Source organism: Eptesicus fuscus, chromosome 5, assembly GCF_027574615.1.
Source record: "Eptesicus fuscus isolate TK198812 chromosome 5, DD_ASM_mEF_20220401, whole genome shotgun sequence".
Classification (NCBI taxonomy): domain Eukaryota; kingdom Metazoa; phylum Chordata; class Mammalia; order Chiroptera; family Vespertilionidae; genus Eptesicus; species Eptesicus fuscus.
Genome location: NC_072477.1, coordinates 8,773,331 through 8,792,759, shown reverse-complemented (window position 1 = coordinate 8,792,759; position 19,429 = coordinate 8,773,331). Strand labels below are relative to the sequence as shown.

Below are 19,429 nucleotides of genomic sequence, written 5' to 3'. Positions count from 1 at the left end.
TATGTTATCTTAGAGGCAAAAAAGGCAAATGGGCTCAGTAAAGATCTAAGTTGACCTTTGTCAGGGAAGATATCGGCCTAGGACATGACTGCCCACTATAACCTGTTTGTAGTTAAATATTTAATTTTCAAACCATCCTTTGTGGTTATTTCAGGTCTCTGAGTTTGCAAGACTGCCACATAGGCCTCCCCTGAGCTTGTCAGGTCAGCATGTGGCTCCTTCCGTTCACACATTCCCCTTTTGGTCATAAATCAATCCAAAGGATGCATTGATGACCAACCTTTTGGTTGGATAATGGAGTCCCACGGTGCTAGGAAGGCTCATTCCTAGGATGTCTCAGTGTCAGCATGTCTCGCTGAACAGGTGGACCACTGGGGATGGGGCAAGACCATAACCTTAGATGGCATTTAAGGTCGAATTACATATATATTTTAAAAAGGCAGGTAAATGGGAGGCAGTCAGATCCTATATGTCCTTGTTAAAAAGTATTCTGGATCATTTCTAATTTTGAGCCACCATGATCCGAGTCTTTTTGCTGTTTGTCTTACATTCTGCTTTTCTGCATCTAATATAACATTTACATATCATGAACAAAAGTAACAATAGTAAACCAATAACACTGATTAGGAACAGAAAATGTCTAATACTAGACAAGGAAAAGTCTAAGGGGAACAAGCATCACAGCCAACTGAAAAACCCTTTACATGTATTATCATAATTTTTATTAAGCTAATTATATGTTTTCCTCCTTCATCCACTGTCATTCGTACCTTATGATATGTTTGGCCAAATGAATTAAGACTCCACTATTTCATTATCTAGAAGCTCTAATTTTCTTCTGGCCAATTAGTTCCCATAAAAATGGCCTCATGGGGAGGAGTTCAATTTCCCAATACATTGGTTTTTCAGTATCAATATTATCATAGGTTTTATGAACCTCAGGCAAAGTTATTTTGCCTATAATTTCAGTATTACACCATATTCCAGTATTATTTAAAGTAAACGTGGTGTTATTACAGTAAAAATCAGTTATTATAACAGAAGAGTTTTTTAACCCTTCCCAGCAAAACGCCCCTTTCCCATATACCATATGTTGTTATTCATGGGGGTATATACAATAGGCCAGGACTGGGTGAATTCAGTATTCCCTATGGATTGAGGGCATAACCATTCACCTTTCCAATTTTCACTGACAGTGAGATGGGTTCACATTGTTTATTATTTTTAAATATGGCCCATAAACTTCCCATTGGAAGTATTCTAGTATTATAGAGGATAGTCCTTACGCCAGCCAGTTGAACTACTGGGAATTTTAAGCTTAGGATTTAACTCACACCTGGGCTTTTAAAAACACAATATCGTAGATAACATTTCCCATTTAAAATTTTCCAAATTCCTGGGGAACCATATGAGTCCCATAAGTGTCTGGCCTGGGCTTCTGCAACCATTATAGTTGGCCATTGTTGCAGAGCCACTTCAGATTCCTTGCATTAACATAGACAATAGGCCCTGTTGAGTTAGGGCACAGGCACGTTCCCATTATTGGGTTTGTGCATAAGTTTTTAGAGTCTGTTCTATCCATGAAACTAAGGCTTTATTGTCTTTCCATGCTGCTTCCCACTGTTTTTCCTTCTTCCTGAAACAGCATTCCCTCTAGATGACCTATTTGAGATAAAAATCCTTTTCTAATGAATGATGTTCTTCATTAGCTGCAAGTTCAGCTTGTCCCAGGATACCAAGGCCAGCCCCTACTCCTCCAAGTATTCCCCTTTTGCTTCTTTTAGGGAGACCAATGTTGTTGGATCCACCAGAAATATTGTTGCCATTGGGTAGCTATGACTTGGGAGCAGTTAGGGTATACTGAGTGGAGCCAAAAATGTTGAGTTTCCCATGCCATAGTTAAATGAGTGAAGGAGACTCCCAAATGGGCTAGAGTTTGAGTATTTATAGGGCTCCTCAAACATCCAGGACACAAGGACGGTGGGGTAATTATAAACATATCTACCCACCAAATGATGTCAATAATTTCTGAAATGGGGACCCATTGATTTCTTTCTTATTTCACAGACATCCAGCCATAAGAGCATGGCTGGTGAGTCTGAGGACATGATATGCTATGACAGATAGCACAGGCTGCTGCAAGCTTTTGGCCATTATATCAGGGTGTTTTTCTTAGTTATTCATCACCCATCTCTATAGCCATACAATATTCATCCAGATTACATCCATATACAATTCTACCAGTGGAATTATCAGGGAGGTGTTCTTGGAGGTATTTGCCTAAGGTGGGTCCTTTATAATGGATAGAGCCAGAAAACAACAACCACCAAAGCTTATATTGATAGTAGGAGAAGACCAATGTGTGGCTAACAAGCATTAATTTCACGATCATACCTGATAATCAGAACATCATTGTATACTAGGTGGGAAAGATTAGCAGGCATTTAGGTTAAATTTTCATATCTAATAAAGGAAGAGGTCTGGGGAGGCAGATATTGTTTCCACTAGGGAACCATAAGGATAATAATAATATGAAAATCATTTTATATACATTCAATCAATAACCATCAGTTGATATAAAACAAGGTTCAAGCAGTATCAGTTTGTGATCATACAGGCCTTGTTGATGTCATCTTGGGATAGCTGTCTGCCTCCGTGGTCGGCGACTTCTCGTCCTCCAAAGGTCCCAGCTGTTCCTTATCCTTGAAAAGTCTTTGATCTCCGCTGCAGACGGAGATGGGGTCAGAGATGGGAGTAGACGTCCATTCATAGTCAAATGCCTTTTTTAAATGAGAAATGTGAATCCATGAGCTACCTCCTTTAAGTTTAGTTGCACATGGGTTAGTTAGTAATACCTGGTAAGGTCCCCTCCAATGAGGTTGGAGAGTCTTTTATTTGGTGTATTTTCCAAGACAGCAAATCTCCTGGTTGTAAGCCATGATCTTTGAACCCTTCGTCTCCCGGGAGCGCACTGTGAAATGAATCTGTTACCAATTTGTTAGTTCCTACAATGCAGAATGTCTGCTCTTTACTTTTCCCTATATTCAGGAAACAAAAGATTTAAGTGTCAACAATATTTTAAATAGAATCATAAGAATAATTATCCTCAATTCATTTAGTCCCATAGTTGTTTTTGTTTATTTATTCCTTGAAGTTCTATAAATCTTCATCCAGTTCAAAATATGACCTGCTTAGAAGCCTGCAAGTTAAGAGTAAATCCGAGTCCTTTTCATGGATTTTTCTAGACATATATACCTACAAATGCATCAGAATAAAGCAGTCCACAAATGACAAAAATTTAAAAGTAGCATGGTTATAGATTTGATAAAAACCTTGCTTTTCTATAAAATATAACATTCCAAGACAACAACTTCTTGGTAAGTAATAATCCCTGTAAAATGACATAGAGAATAATATAAAATTTGTATACCTTTAGATTCAATTATAACTTTAACATATAAAGAATAATATGCAAGATTTTAAAATGAGGCACAAGGCTTATTGCAAGCAGTGTATTGAGCATTGAAAATAACAAATAAACTCCCAATATGTGAAACGCAAATTCCCAGAGTATCACTGGCAGACGCCCCCACAGGGAATCATGACTCTTGGCTTGCCGGTGTCCCTGACTGGACACATGCTACCCTCCTAAAGTTTCCTGTTTGAACTTGGCTCTGAGAATCTCTGCAAGTTTCTTTCTGAAGCAGAGTGCCTTAACAACGCACGTGACCTGTCCTTGCTCTTGATTGGAGCTCAGGCACACAGTCTTTCCTGATTGGCTAATTCAAAGGGAGGGGTTGGCCCTTGCTCTTTCAAGGGAAGCATCAAGCCATGCGGCCAACATGGCGGCTGCCAAGTCACAGTCCAAAATGGAGGCTGTCTAAACTATTCTTAGACAGAAAAGATGATTTGTTTATTCTCATAACAAAGGAAAGAGCAAACCGAAATCCCTAAGAGATAGACAGCCACAATTATATTTCAGACAACAGACAGAAATCTCACTAGCTGTTTCTGGAAGCTGAACCCTGAGAGGGAGAGCAAGAAGAGCCCCCAAGATTAAGAATTCTTGGCAGCTGCTGGGACGTTCTTGCAATCTCTCTCACACTTTCAACCCCACCACACACAACTAGGCTTCCCCGAAGTGGGACTTGCCTTTTCTTTCAACAAATTAAACAACAACAAAGCGACACAAAAACATCAACACTGTTATTAGGCGCGCAGAAAACACACTAAGAATTTACACCAGAGAATGTCTAGCATTAAAATTACCAAAGCAGTGTCTTTGTCCCCGGTTCGGGAACTGCCCCTCTCTAGAATTTCAGTCCACTCCCAAAGGACTATTCAAAAATGGCTGTAGACATTTGTTAACTTCAGAATAGTTCTGAGACAGTCCCTGAAAATCTTTTTTATTAATTTCCATCGATAGGAAGAAAAAAATTTTTTTTCTTAGAAGCTTCTAGTTTCCAAATCAAGATACGCTTCCCATATACTCATTCACTTTAATTTCAGAGCCGGCATTTTTTTTTCTGCATGCAAAATATTAACAAAGGTACCCCAAACAAACTGCATTTTTTTTCTTTCTGGCCATTCCTCAGTTAATATGTTCTAGTTAAATTTTCTCATTTCTGTTAAGTACTTGCAAGTAAAGGCTTCTTATCAGGAGTATTAAATGAGGGCTGGGGTCTTGGGAGCTTCTAGCCTTGGAGGCACAATTTCCCATGTTAAATTTTTTTTATTTTTGGATATCTGTAGTCTGAGCAAACTTTAGATATGTTATGTAGTAGGTCAAATGTGGCCTCAGTTTCTCTCCCGGCTGTCTAAAACCACAAAAAAGTTTTTGGGGCCCGGGCAGACCAAGCCTTTATGGTGGCCCCCTAGAAAAACCATTTAGTTAATTACAGTCGGAACTTCCAGACGGGGCTCCTGCATTTCTGACACTACCACAAAATTCTTAGTCACCTAAGAACACCTCAGAATCAGACTATTCTTTAAAAATAAAAAAGTGTTGCCCCTTTATCTTCGGAGCTGAATGAGTTCAGCTCATTTATACGGCGAAGGTTATTTTTGCTCAGACTCTCAGCAATTCCAATTGAAAAGCCAAAATCAAAACCAGCCACCCATTTTTCCTCCAGAGAAAGCCTAAGCCTGGGTTCTGCCAACCCTTAACCTGGGGTTTTGTCAACCCTGGTTCTACCTCGAGGATTTTAAAACACAGCTCAAATAAAGTCAGAGACCCTCTACCAACAAGGGACGGTCCTGGATCCGAGAGATCACTCACCCACGTTCACCCAATGGGCGGAGAACCGGTGGGCTCAACGGGCCCTTTGCTGGATCCTAGCTCCAAGTCCAAGTCCAAAGGATGATCCCGGGTGAGTTTTCTTTGGAATCCTGCCATGACTACGCCAAAAATGTTAACGAAAAAACCATTGAAACCTGTAAAGAATTTTAGTGAGTTTATTTGAGCCAAAATGTCGACATATGCCGGGAAGCAGAACCTCAATGAATTGAGGTAATGCTCCGGAGAATGCAGGGTTACATCTATATTTATACCTTGAAATCAAAGAAAAGGGACGTAGGTGAGTTACATGAAATCCATTGGTGACAGATTAGGGAGGTGGGACAAAGCAAAGCGGGGAAACCTCTGGGATTGGGTGAAAAGTGAAATGATGGACATGTGCTTCTCTTACAGAGATAGATACAGGATACTTTAACGTAATTAACAGTTGACAATTAACTTGATAACAATAACAATGAAGGAATGTCCCGGTGCCATTTGTTGTGCCCTGAGGGGTCCGGGGTAAAAAGGAAGTTACAAGTTACCCAGACATCTCACAGACATCTCACAGATATGTTATCTTAGAGGCAAAAAAGGCAAATGGGCTCAGTAAAGATCTAAGTTGACCTTTGTCAGGGAAGATATCGGCCTAGGACATGACTGCCCACTATAACCTGTTTGTAGTTAAATATTTAATTTTCAAACCATCCTTTGTGGTTATTTCAGGTCTCTGAGTTTGCAAGACTGCCACATAGGCCTCCCCTGAGCTTGTCAGGTCAGCATGTGGCTCCTTCCGTTCACTCCCATGTTGGCACTAGAGACAGTTAGGGGCCGAGTAATTCTGTATTGCGGGGGGCTGTCCTGTGCACCCTAAGATGTGAAGCAGCATCCTGGCCTCGATGCCAGGGGGACCATCACTCTAGTGGTGACAACCAAAAAGCGACTCCAGATATTGTCACACGGCCCCTCAAGGGTAAAGTCCCCCTGCTTGAGAACCACATTTGCTCGAAAGCAAGTGAGCGTGCCTGACCGTATTCCTCGGTGAGTTGTTAATATAACACCCGCAGAAGATGATGTTCTTGGAGCCAGAGTAGGAATTCCATCAGCCCCGAATCCACATGTGAGCGCCAGTGAATTCCAAGGCCCAGGCAGTCTGCCCCACATTCCTGCTGCCTGACTCTCCTTGTTCCTAACTCCTAACTCAAACAAGAAACGAGTCTCCCAGATGCCAGGATTCTAATCATTCCATTATCACCCTGAAAAACAGCCTCGGGCACAATACCATCTTTCCCCGGGACTGATTGGTCGTGTCTCCGGCTCAGGAAGGTTTACAGGAAGGCTTTCTCCCGCCCTGGCCGGTTCTGTGCAGGGAGGGCACGGGAGCCTTGGAACAAATCTTCAGAGAGCCTCGCAACACGGAGCTGCACCGCGAATGCTCTTTAGCGGGTGTTTCCGTGGGAGCATGGTGGGAGCACTCCATGTAAAGCGTCCCATAGGATTCTCACCAGAATCCCGTGGGATATCATGTTCTCTGGGTCAGTTCACCTAGGACGGGAAACGTAGGCTCAGAGAAGTAAAGCAATTGGCCCAAGGTCACACAGCTAGGTAGCAGTGTGCTGGGACTCCCTGCGGGTCTGCCTGACTCTGCCGTTCAGTGCTGAGTTCCCAACCCCTTCAGCCCATTCATTTCACAGGTAGAAAAACTGGGTCCGCCCGAGAAAACAAAACATGGATGTCGGTAATAGCTCACCTTCCCATAGCACTGTATGGGTTCCAAGTCACGTTTATGTTATTTTCCTCATGTTATTCTCTTGAAAACCTGAAAGCCCATCAGGGCCTGTGCGGCTGGCCCCATGTTGCAGATGTAAAAACTGAGTGTGGCCAAGAAAAAGAAAAAACAAAAAAAAAAACTGAGTGCGGCCAGGAAGGCAGGCCACAGGCACACCTTTCTCTGGAAAGCAAGCAAGGATGAGTGGCAATATGGAGACACCCATGTCCACTCAGAGCCCACTGAGGCAGCGCTGGTTCGTGCTTCTCGGGGTGTGATCCAGACCCCATGAGGGCTGTGGGGACAGAATGCCCCCAGAGGGGCTGGGATAGTCAACACTGAGCTCCTGTATTTTTTTTAAAGAAACTCTGTACCCATTAGTAGCCATTCCCCATCTCCTCCTCCCCCCCCCCCCCCCCCCAGTGCCTGGCAACCACTAGTCTACTTCTGTCTCCCTGGATTTGCTTATCCTGGACATCTATACTAATAAATGGGTAATATGCTAATTCGACCAGGTCGACCGGCCATCTTCAGGACATCCATCTTTCTTCCGGACAAAGCCATGGTGGTGGGGGCCAAGGCAGAGGCAGTTAGGGGTGATCAGGCTGGCAGGGGAGGTCAGTTGGAGGTGACCAGGCAGGCAGGGGAGGGCAGTTGGGGGCGACCAGGCCGGCAGGGGAGGGCAGTTGGGGGCATTAGGCAGGCAGGCAGGTGAGTGGTTAGGAGCCAGTGGTCCTGGATTGTGAGAGGGATGTCCGACTGCCACAAGGATCAGGCCTAAACCGGCAGTCAGACGTCCCCCGAGGGGTCCCAGATTGGAGAGGGTGCAGGCTGGGCAGAGGGACACCCACCCCCCATGCACGAATTTCATGCACCGGGCCTCTAGTTTCATATAAATGGAATCATACAATACGTGCAACATGTGGTCTTCGGGGATTGCTCCTTTCACGTAGCATAATGATTTCAAGGTTCATCGGTGTCAGAGCATGTACCAGTAGTGTGTTCTTTTTATTGCTGGCTGGTGTCCCATTGTCTGGATCGACTACATTTTGTCTGCTCGTTCACCAGTCGATAAATATTTTTGCTGTTTTCTGCCTTTGGGCTTTTATGAATGATGTTGCTATGAACGTGTGAGTACAACTCTGTGTGTGAACATTTCTCTCGGGTGTGTCACCAGGAGTGGAATTACTGGGTCAAATGTTAAGATGAGTAATCGTTTAATTCAATATTTTAGAAAATGAAAATTAGTGCACAAAAATCTGTAATGAACAAAACATCAATCTTTTTAAGCAAAGGCAGGGTGTTGTCTGTTTTGTGGCCCGGTGTGATTGTACAACAGGAACCAGTCATTTCCAAGCAGCTGGTGATTCCTGGCCTTGTGTGAGTTTATGGGGGCTGACAATGGCATGCAAGCAGATTTTTAACCCTGGTTTGATATGCAGTCATGTTTTTCATTAACTTCTTTTGAGCCCCCACTTGGGTTCAAAATATGAGGGGATATTTTGATAAGTAGCTGTAGGCACACACATTTTCCTGTTGCCACAGGCCCCAATATGGCTCAATAAAGCACTGACTGCTGACATGATTTCATTTAATTCTCAGATCTCCACCTCATTCTCCAGCCTCTCTGCTAAGGTTAGAGGAGGACAGGAACGTCCCCGGGTTTGCAGCTAGTGAATGGGAGAGCTGGGATTTGAACCTGGGCCTGAGGCCAGAGGCCTAGCTCTACACCACTCACTGTCCCTCTCATGACTTCATAATGTGTGTGGCCAAGGGAGAGCCCCTTAAGCTCTCTGAGCCTCGGTCTCTTCTTCCGGAAGATGGGCAAAATACCCACTCTGTGTGATCGCTGTAAGGAATGACGTGCGCATGCACAGTTAACTGTGAAATGTGCCTCGTTCCTGTGAAGAGGCTCCAGCCCTGTGAACACCTCCCACAAAAGCAGCAGGGAGGCGCTCTCCCTTTTGGAGGCATGTACATTTACGTACGTTTTGAAGGAAACCCTCTGGAAAGGGCTGGAGCCCAAGGAATGAATGTCGAATGTGGGATTTCTGGCCTGATAGCGTCCATTGAGGGCGGGCTTTCTGTTTTGCAGATGGAGGGAGATGTGTGGTTCCAGAGGGAAGGTGGGGGGGCGGGGGAGGGGGGAGGAGAGATCAACCAAAGGACTTGTAAGCATGCATATAAGCACAACCCATGGACACAGACGGTAGGGGGGTGAGAGCATGTGCTGGGGGGTGGGGACGGCTGGGGGGAGAGGTCAATAGGGGAAAAAGGAGACATATGTAATACTTTCAACAATAAAGAATTTTTAAAAAATAAAGGGACAGGGAGCCTTCGCAGAAGACATCAACGTAAGAGAGACAGGTGCTTCTGGGTGGGCCCGTGGATAAGCGTGGTGTGAACTTGACTGCCAGTCAGGCAGCAAGTGGCATTGAGGGGAAGAGCTGGGAAAGAGGAAGGGACTGGGTCTTGCCCACCCCGGCAGAGGGCACCTTTCTCGGTTCCTCCTTCCCAAGCCCGGACTGTGTCCCAGGCCACCCCATGAAGTCTGGTTCCAGGGCCGCCCTCGTCCTGAGAGTCATCAGAAAGCAGGAAGGTTCCTCTTCTAGCGGTGACCACCCGCTACCCAGAAAACCACCGGCCCCTTCCCCTGGGCAGGGGGCCGTTCACAGGGAGAACCTCTCACTCACCACCTTCTGCCTCCTTCCTCCTCCCAGGGAAGCCCTACGGGGCAGACGACTTCCTGCCCGTGCTCATGTACGTGCTGGCCCGCAGCAACCTCACGGAGATGCTTCTCAACGTGGAGTACATGATGGAGCTCATGGACCCCGCCCTGCAGCTGGGGGAGGGTGAGTCACTCCTGGGCGGTCTCTAGGCCCCAGGGGCCTATTGCACACCCCCAACCCAGCCCGGCCGGGGCTACACCGGGCAGCCCAATGAGCACCTCCTAGATGTCAGACTCCACTGAGCTTTGGGGACACGGCACAGAGCCCGACACAGACCCTGTGCTGGTGGAGCTCACAGACCAATCAAGGGCCCATGTCCCTGCTGCTTGACATATGCTGAAATGGTGAGAAGCCCAGAGGGTATGGGAGCTTGTTTACCCAGGCTGTGCAGTCAGAGAAGGCTTCCTGGAGGAGGTCACACCTGAGATGAGCATGGAAGATTGGATAGGAACCAGCCAGATAAAGAATGGGGAATGGCCCTAGCTGGGTTTGCTCAGTGGTTAGAGCGTCAGCCCAAAGACTGAAGGGCCACGGGTTTGATTTTAATGAAGGGCACAGACCTCGGATGCAGGCTCGATCCCTGGCCCTGGTTGGGGAGCGTGTGGGAGGCAACCAATCAATGTGTTTCTCTCACATAGATGTTTCTCTCTCTCTCTGTCTCTACCCCTCCCTTCCACTTTCTAAAGATCAATGGAAAAAAATATCCTCTGGTGAGGATTAACAAGAAAATAGCAGGGGGAGCAGCAGTTGCCAGTCATGTGAAAGAGAAGGCTGCAGCAGTGGGCAGTGTCCATGGGGATTCTGATCGGGGAACGATGGTCATTTCTCAGCCCCTGTGGGCTCTCAGCCTCCAACTCAGCCAGCCCAGGGCCAGGTCCTCAGTGGGCGGAGGTTAAGGCTCTGAGTAAATAACAGGGCTGTGGTCTGCTCCACCCACCCTCAGTTTTCCTTCCCCTTTCTTCCTTCCCTCCCTTTCCTCCCACCCACTCGGCCTCAGCCACGCCTCCCCCGAGAATCCCAGAGGTGCAGCCCGCCCAGGTATCAGCTCCCAGGGACCCGGAATTGTCCTCTAAGACATGACCTTGAAGGGTGAAACAAGGCTCTCAGGCCCCAAGTGGCCCCTTTGGGCTTTGTGGTTTTATGCTAAACTGACCCTCTTTGCATCTGTTTGCATTTTTAGTAAGCATCAGTCTTGGTCTCTGAGCGACAGCTTCTGTGATTTCTTGGAAGGTCAGAGGAGCGTGTAAAGCATGAAGTTTACTGACTTTGGTGTGTGCCCTGGGACCACTAGATCTATTTTTCTCTCCTCCATAGTTAAAACTTCCCTGCATTGGAACAACCTGTCTTCCAGAGGGTGTAGGAATTCAGTAGAAGCCAGGCTTCTTTGACAGTGATTATCAGCCACCCAGCACATCCATCCATCCACCCATCTATCCACCCACTCACCCATCCACTCACCCATCCATCCATCCACCCCCATCCATCCACCCATCCATCCACCCACTCACCCATCCACCCACCCATCAATCCACCCATCCACCCCATCCATCCACCCATCTATCCACCCACTCACCCATCCACCCACCCATCTATCCACCCACTCACCCATCCACTCACCCATCTATCCATCCACCCCCATCCATCCACCCCCCATCCATCCACCCATCTATCCACCCACTCACCCATCCACCCACCCATCCATCCATCCACCCCCATCCATCCACCCATCTATCCACCCACTCACCCATCCACCCACCCATCCATCCATCCACCCCCCATCCATCCACCCATCTGTCTACCCACTCACCCATCCACCCACCCATCCATCCACCCATCTATCCACCCACCCATCCATCCATCCACCCATCCATCCATCCACCCCCCATCCATCCACCCATCCATCCACCCACCCATCCATCCATCCACCCATCCATCCATCCACCCCCATCCATCCACCCATCCATCCACCCATCTATCCACCCACTCACCCATCCACCCACCCATCCACCCACCCATCCACCCACCCATCTATCCACCCACTCACCCACCCACCCACCCATCCATCCACCCACTCACCCACCCACCCACCCATCCATCCATCCACCCCCATCCATCCACCCATCCATCCATCCACCCCCCATCCATCCACCCATCTGTCCACCCACTCACCCACCCATCCACCCATCTATCCACCCACTCACCCATCCATCCATCCATCCATCCATCCATCCATCCATCCACCCCCCATCCATCCCACCCATCCATCCATCCACCCATCCATCCACACATCTATCCACCCACTCACCCATCCACCCACCCATCAATCCACCCATCCACCCCATCCATTCACCCATCTATTCACCCACTCACCCATCCACCCACCCATCTATCCACCCACTCACCCACCACCCACCCATCCATCCATCCACCCCCCATCCACCCACCCATCCATCCATCCACCCCCTATCTATCCACACATCTATCCATCCATCAACCCATCTATCCTTCTACACACCCATCCATCTATCTATCTATCTAGATACATACCTACCCATTTACCCACACATCCATTCACCCATCTATCCACCCACTCACCCATCCACTCACCCATCTATCCACCCACGCACCCATCCTCCCACCCGTCCATCCATCGACCCATCTATCCATCTACCCACCCTTCTGTCCATCTACCCAGATACCTACCTACCCATCTACCCACATACCCATCCACCAATATATACACCCATCTATCCATCCACCAGCCCATCCATCCATCCATCCATCCATCCATCCATCCATCCATCCACCCACCCATTCATCCATTCATCTAGCAGCTACTCAATGAGCCCCTGCTGTGTGCTTAGGGCCCCTGCCAGACACTTGGGTTGCGGTGCAAGCAAGACAGGTGAGGCTGATAGTCTCGTGAAAGTGAATGAATGCCTTATTCTGCTCTGTCTCATCTAGTGGATGTGGAGAAGACAGGAAGAAGGCTGGTGGGATAGGACGGTCGGGCAGGACAGGGCCCAGTTCGCTGAGCACATAGAATCTTCTCGTTACTTTTTTTTCTGTTTTCCGAATTTCCCACAGTGTGCATATGTTGCTCATCTTTCTGGGAAGAAATCATTTACAAATCCTGTGAAAGGATTGACCCCAAACCCACGGGGCTGTTATTGAGTCTTAGAGACAAAGGATGGCATGAGGCCGGGAGGCTCTGTGGGTGTTCTCAGCACTGACTCACTCTCCGGCAGTGACCAGCTTGCCCTGGCCACCAGGACTCTTAAATGGGGCTCCAAAGGGGCTGAGCAGGGACAAGACAGGGACATCCTTGACCCAACTACTCTCTCCTTATGGACCTCACCCCCACTCCAATCCTGCCATGGCCTTCCTGTTCCTGAAGCTTGTGAGTTCCAGTGGAAAAGGTGATATCCTACAGGCAGGAACACTGGTCTATTATGGGCGACAGTGTGTTTCTGAGAAAAACGAAAGTATAAATAAATACATAAATGGCTTATCGTTTCTGACCCAAGGCTGCCTCAATGCCCTGCAGCCTGCCCTCTTTCAGACTTAAGTAGCCAGAGACCCTCACCCCACTTCTGGCCCTGTGAGGGGATTTCAAAGGAATCTGTGGGCTGTTTGCTGGAATAAGGATTAAGTGGGAAAAACCTAGCCAGGCTGCTACACTTGTCCCTCCCAGCTGTCCTGCCCCCTCACCCCCTCCACACACAGCAGCGTCAGACCCTGCCCATGGGGACCAGAGGACAAATGTCACACCATGCTGCACACACCTGCATCTGTGTTCCTAGGCCGATAGCCAGGGTGGGAGGTCACAGCACCCAGGACAGGCCTCAACAGCTATTAGCCTCCTGTTGTGAGATGACTTGGGGAGTCTCCAGCTTGGGCAGGGACTCCCAACCTTCAAGTCTGCCAGCTGTCAAACCCCCATCTGGAAGTATCTGAGGGACAGACACTGTATTTCTCCGGCGTCACCCTCACGTCCTCGCTGGGTGGTGGTCCCAGGGTGCTCCATCGCCAAAGCCCCCGAGCGCAGGTAAAGAGGGTGCCGACAGTCCCTGCCCTGGGTCATCGTGGAGCTCAGAGATGCTTGGGACACAGGCGTCCTTGGGGAGTCCCCAGTCTTGAGCACTTCAGTTGCTAGAACCTAAGAGGAGAAGTAGCACAGGATGTAGTAAAAAGAGCAGTGTGGAGGCTGGATTTCGGTCCCGGTTCTGCCTCTGATTGGCTGGAGACCTGGGCCAAGTGGTTTAACCTCTCTGGCTCAGCAAAGTGAAGGCATTGGGCAGGATTTGGGGTTTTCCACTGTCTGAGCAGTTTTGTGTTCTGCAGAGATAGCCAGGGGCAGAAGGATCGGTGGAGCTGGGCTCTGCCTTCTCGTGTTTCACGGTTCATAGTAGCACACGGCTCTGCGTTCAACGAAAAGCCCGCAAGCTGGGCTCCAGAGTCTGGGCACCGTGGGACCTTCGTGTTCCGCCAGCTGTTTCACCTGCTGTAGTTTGGCAAAGGACAAGTGACGGGGTCCCATTTTCTCTGCAGCAAGCCTATCTATAGGGTGTGAGAGGTCGGGATAGACCAGGCTGGGGAGATGCGAAGTAGAGAGGTCCTAAGCCTTAGGCTGATGGGACCCCAGTCCCCTGCTAGCCTCTTCCTGCAGCTCCCACCATTCTGCCACTGTGGGATGGACAGGAGACCCAGGGAGCTGCCGGGCACCTGGCTGGAGCCAGCTCCAATTCCAAACCACTCCCAGAAGCAGCCTCATGGACTAATTCACCCACGTCCACTCTCCACGCTGGCTGACAGTTGGCCATGCTGGGCTAATATCTTAACAGGGGCCATGAGTTTTACCCGTCAATGGGCAACACTTTCTCCCCAAAGAGAACAACCAGCTCCAAACCTCACTGTGGTTGGAGTCGCCTGCCACCTAGTGGCCCGCGGTGGCACTGCATAGCCTCAGGTCAAAGGGAAGTGGCCTGGAGAGTCTCCTGGGCTGTGAAAAAAAATCAGGACATGAGCAAGAGGAGTGGGCTGCAGGACTTGGGATTCCTTCCCCTTCTCCTGAGAGGGTGAGAACCCCCAGAGCACCTCCCTTAGGTCACCTACCCACCGTGCATTACTCATTACTAAGCACACTGTACGTACATTCATCACACAGATATTATGGGATTGGCAGATGAGGAAACAGGTGTAGAGTGGACACTAACTCACCTGAGATCACAGGGCAGAGCCCTAGATCCTGCTCTGACTCCAGAACTGTGTTCTCCATCAGCCCACTGCACTCAGGTCCCAGCCAGGGAGACGCGGTCAGGGATGGGAAACTGGACCATCGAGGCGCGCCAGCTAGAGGACAGGGACTCCCGGGCAGCGCGGGCTGGAGGCACCAGGAAAGGTTTCCTGGCACGCGCCGGCTTCCTGCTCCACTGAGAAAGGAGACACATGGGTGGTTCACTGGCCCTTCTCTGACAAGGGACGCCAGGCCAAGTTCTACACGGGCCTCGGCTCACTTATTTTTTTTAACGTCTCTTTCCTACTATGACAGGGTGTGTGATCCTGTGGCCATAAACCCCTTTATTATAACCTCCGCCAAGCCCAGCCAGCACATGGCCTTCTCTCATGTTGGTTGTAGAGTTTGTAGGTAAATGTAGCTTCATCCAGGGCCGTGGTCGGCAAACTGCGGCTCACGAGCCACAGGCGGCTCTTTGGCCCCTTGAGTGTGGCTCTTCCACAAAATACCACGGCCTGGGCGAGTCTATTTTGAAGAAGTGGCATTAGAAGAAGTTTACGTTTAAAAAATGTGGCTCTCCAAAGAAATTTCAATCGTTGTACTGTTGATATTTGGCTCTGTTGACTAATGAGTTTGCCGACCGCGGATCCAGGGAGGTTAAGGATGCTTTAAGCTGCCGATAACTCATGATGCAGCTAATCATGGTTTAAATCAGCGTGCAGGGCTGTCTGTCTCCTGCACCAGGAAGTCGTGGGGGTATGCAACTGATCGTGACGGCGGCTTTTAGCCTTGCCATCAGGAGAGCATGGACCCAGCTCTCTCCCTTGTTCTTAGGGCGTGAGCCTTTGTCTGTGTACCCCTCACCCAGTCACAAAACAGCTGCTGTGCCTTGGGGCTTACTTCTGTGTTCCAGGCCGGAAGAAGGGAATGGGCAAAACCCAAAGGGGCATATCAGCTGAGTCTGCTCCTTCTCTTTATATATATATATATATATATATGAATTAATAGAAGCTACTGTTTCTTACTTTTTAATTGGATTTATTGGGGTGACATTGGTTAATAAAATTACATAGGCTTCAGGTGTACAATTCTCTAATGCGTCATCTGTGTTGTGTGCTCACCACTCCAGAGTCTGCCCCACCCAGGGACGTGCACTTACATCTAAATAGCCAGAACGGGGTCTCCTGCCCTCTACCCCGAGTTGCAAGGGAGGCAGGGCAGTCAGCATTTTCAACCGATTGTTACTTCCCTCAAACAGGTAAAGGTCGGTTAGTAAGGAAGAAAGAGAAGATGGAGTTTGGGCGGGTCACTAGGAGCATCAGCCTCATGTCAAAAATCATTGTCCTGGTCCCTAAAGGGCTGGGGGAGAGGCCGGGGGAGTGGGAGGGAACCCCACGAAAGTCCTCCTCCCTCTCGAAAGTGAGGGGCTCCCTTTGTGGGTGGGCCCGGGCGGTCCCAGCCAACCTGCACACCCTTGTCTCCGCAGGTTCCTACTATCTGACCACCACCTACGGGGCCCTGGAGCACATCAAGAACTACGACAAGATCACGGTGACCAGGCAGCTGAGCGTGGAGGTGCAGGACTCCATCCACCGCTGGGAGCGCCGGCGCACGCTCAACAAGGCCCGCGCCTCCCGCTCCTCCGTGCAGGTGACGCCTGGGACAGGGGACGGGAGGAGACCATGCCCACACACCGTCCCCACTGCCAGGGGAGGGGACCGTGCCCACACACCATCCCCACTGCCAGGGGAGGGGAGGTGCCCACACACCATCCCCACTGCCAGGGGAGGGGACCAGGCCCACACACCATCCCCACTGCCAGGGGAGGGGACCAGGCCCACACACCATCCCCACTGCCAGGGGAGGGGACCAGGCCCACACACCATCCCTACTGCCAGGGGAGGGGACCAGGCTCACACACCATCCCCACTGCCAGGGGAGGGGACCAGGCCCACACACCATCCCCACTGCTAGGGGAGGGGACTGTGCCCACACACCATCCCCACTGCCAGGGGAGGAGAGGTGCCCACACACCATCCCCACTGCCAGGGGAGGGGACCAGGCCCACACACCATCCCCACTGCCAGGGGAGGGGACCAGGCCCACACACCATCCCCACTGCCAGGGGAGGGGACCAGGCCCACACACCATCCCCACTGCCAGGGGAGGGGACCGTGCCCACACACCATCCCCACTGCCAGGGGAGGGGACCAGGCCCACACACCATCCCCACTGCCAGGGGAGGAGTGAGCTGGGCTTCCCATCCGGGAAGAAAAGGGGATCCCAGTGACGTTCTGGACACAGGGCCTGGCGCCTGGTAGGCACCCCTGTCACCATCCTCCCACAGGGGCAGCCCCACACATACCCCTTCCGACCTGCCCTCCGGGTGCTGGAAAAAGAGGCCTCTTCCGGGCTCGGAGCTCGTGGTATATGCTTCCTCGCAGCCATGGTGTAAGGGCGGGTGTTATCCCACTTTACAGTTGAGGCAATGGAGGCTCAGAGAGGTCAGGGTCACACAGTGAGTGGGAGCGGGGACTGGAGGGCCCATCCTTCCACCGTAGGGTCCTCCCTCCCGGGCTGGTGGAGGAAGGTGGAGGTGCCATTGGTGTGCGTGCGTGTGTGTGTGTGTGTGTGTGTGTGTGTGTGTGTGTGTGTGTGTGTTCATGCACATATGCGTGCTCCCATCCCCAGCCACATGCAAAAGCATGGCCTCACCCTGCCCTGCCCCTCTCCACCTGGCCTCAACCCTCCACCTTTCAGGCCCAGCTCCTCTCCCCCTTCCACCAAGCCTCTTCCTTCCCTCCAGTCCCCCTCTTCCCCCACCTCCCAGTCTCCAGCTTGTCCCCACCCCAGGCTCTTCAGCCCTAAGCGCTGAACTGTTCCGCCTGCCTTAGCCGTCCCCGCTGGACCAAGGGATGCTGGGGCTGGGATCCGCCTCCAGTTTCATGTAAGCCGCCCTCCCTGCCCTGCATTGCCCCTGGGGTGCAGGAGGACTGCTGGAATGAGGAGGCAGTGACAGATGAATACATGATGGCGAGCCCGGGTACTGGCCGCCAGGGGGCGTGCTCCCTCCTCGGTGCCAAGACAAAGCCACTGACTCGCCCTGCACGGTCATCCCCGCCGAGAGGTGAGGGGCAGGGGGCCTTGCCTTAGGCCACAGAGCAGGGTCGGCCACAGGCACCCTGGCTTCAGCCTCACGACCGCTCCTACCACCCCTTCTCTCTACGGAGAGGAGCCTGAGGCCCAGAGAGGGAAAAGGTCTCGAGTGCAAGGTCCCTCGGCTCCTCTGTCCCTGTCCGAGCTCCCAGCGGCGGGTGGGGGTGAGACAGGATGCCCGCCTGGCCGGCTGGTGACGCGAAGCCCCCTCCATCTCTCCCCGCAGGACTTCATCTGCGTGTCGTACCTGGAGCCGGAGCAGCAGTCGCGGACACTGGCGTCGCGGGCGGACACGCTGGCCACGGCGCTGTGCGCTCAGTGCGCCGAGAAGTTCGAGGTGCTGCAGCCCCAGGACCACCGGCTCTTCGTGCTGGTCGACGGCCGCTGCTTCCAGCTGGCGGACGAGGCGCTGCCGCACCACATCAAGGGCTACCTGCTGCGGAGCGAGCCCAAGCGCGACTTCCACTTCGTGTACCGGCCCCTGGACGGCGGGGGCAGCGGGGACCCGCCCTGCCTCGTGGTGCGGGAGCCCAACTTCCTGTGAGGCCAGGGCCACCGCAGCCCCCTCGAAGGCAGTGTTTACCGAGACTGGCTGGGCGGAGAAGCGGGCAGACCGGGGTCACACTCGCTCCCCCCTCCCCCCCATGCTCACACTCAGCTGTACCTCATACAGGCAGGAGGCCCCCCCCCCCCCCATCTGACCACACACACCCAACATGGATGCCTGGATGTCATGCATGCTTGCAACCCACTGAGCATGCTGAGGCCAACGGAGCAGGACAGCTGTGAAAATGACAAGAAGCAGCGGCCAAGCATGCTTCCTGAGGGAGAGTCATAGCACTGGGAGGCCAGGTTACTTGTTAGACAGAAAGGGAAACGGGCTCGGAGAGAGAAGGGGCTCTCCAGCCAGCTGCAGCAAAAACCGCTCAAGACTGGGCCCTGGTCACACACGGGCCCTGCCTTCCCGCGCCATCGTCCAACCTGAAGTATTTCCTCTGCGCCCCAGGGTGGCGCTGGGGTATTTTGGATACACAGGATCTCAAGAGTATCTCTCAGGGCATGTGTGGAAGAGACAGGACCCCCTCCCTGCACCAGAGCCTGCCCTCAGCTGTCAGCACCCACAGCCTCTCCCGCAGCTTCTGAGCGCCTCCAGAAGCCGCCAGACATGCACCGGGACCCCAAACAAGGGCAGCTCCTCTGCACCAGGGATGAGCCCACCCTCGGCCACTCAGGAACACTGACAGGGCCCTTCCCCTGGTGGACAC

The 19,429-nt window shown here is 51.2% G+C and overlaps 1 protein-coding gene across 1 annotated transcript in view; it reads left to right on the top strand.

Annotated features, from left to right (window-relative positions):
• RIN3 (Ras and Rab interactor 3) overlaps positions 1-18,852 on the top strand; it is a 120,678-nt gene extending 101,826 nt beyond the window's left edge. Inside the window, exons 8-10 of the mRNA XM_028155938.2 lie at positions 9,764-9,895; positions 16,495-16,658; positions 18,391-18,852. Coding sequence (XP_028011739.2) covers positions 9,764-9,895; positions 16,495-16,658; positions 18,391-18,708 — 614 coding nt within the window. The 3' untranslated portion in view covers positions 18,709-18,852. The remainder of the gene's footprint in view (positions 1-9,763; positions 9,896-16,494; positions 16,659-18,390) is intronic.
• Positions 18,853-19,429: the final 577 nt, after the last annotated feature.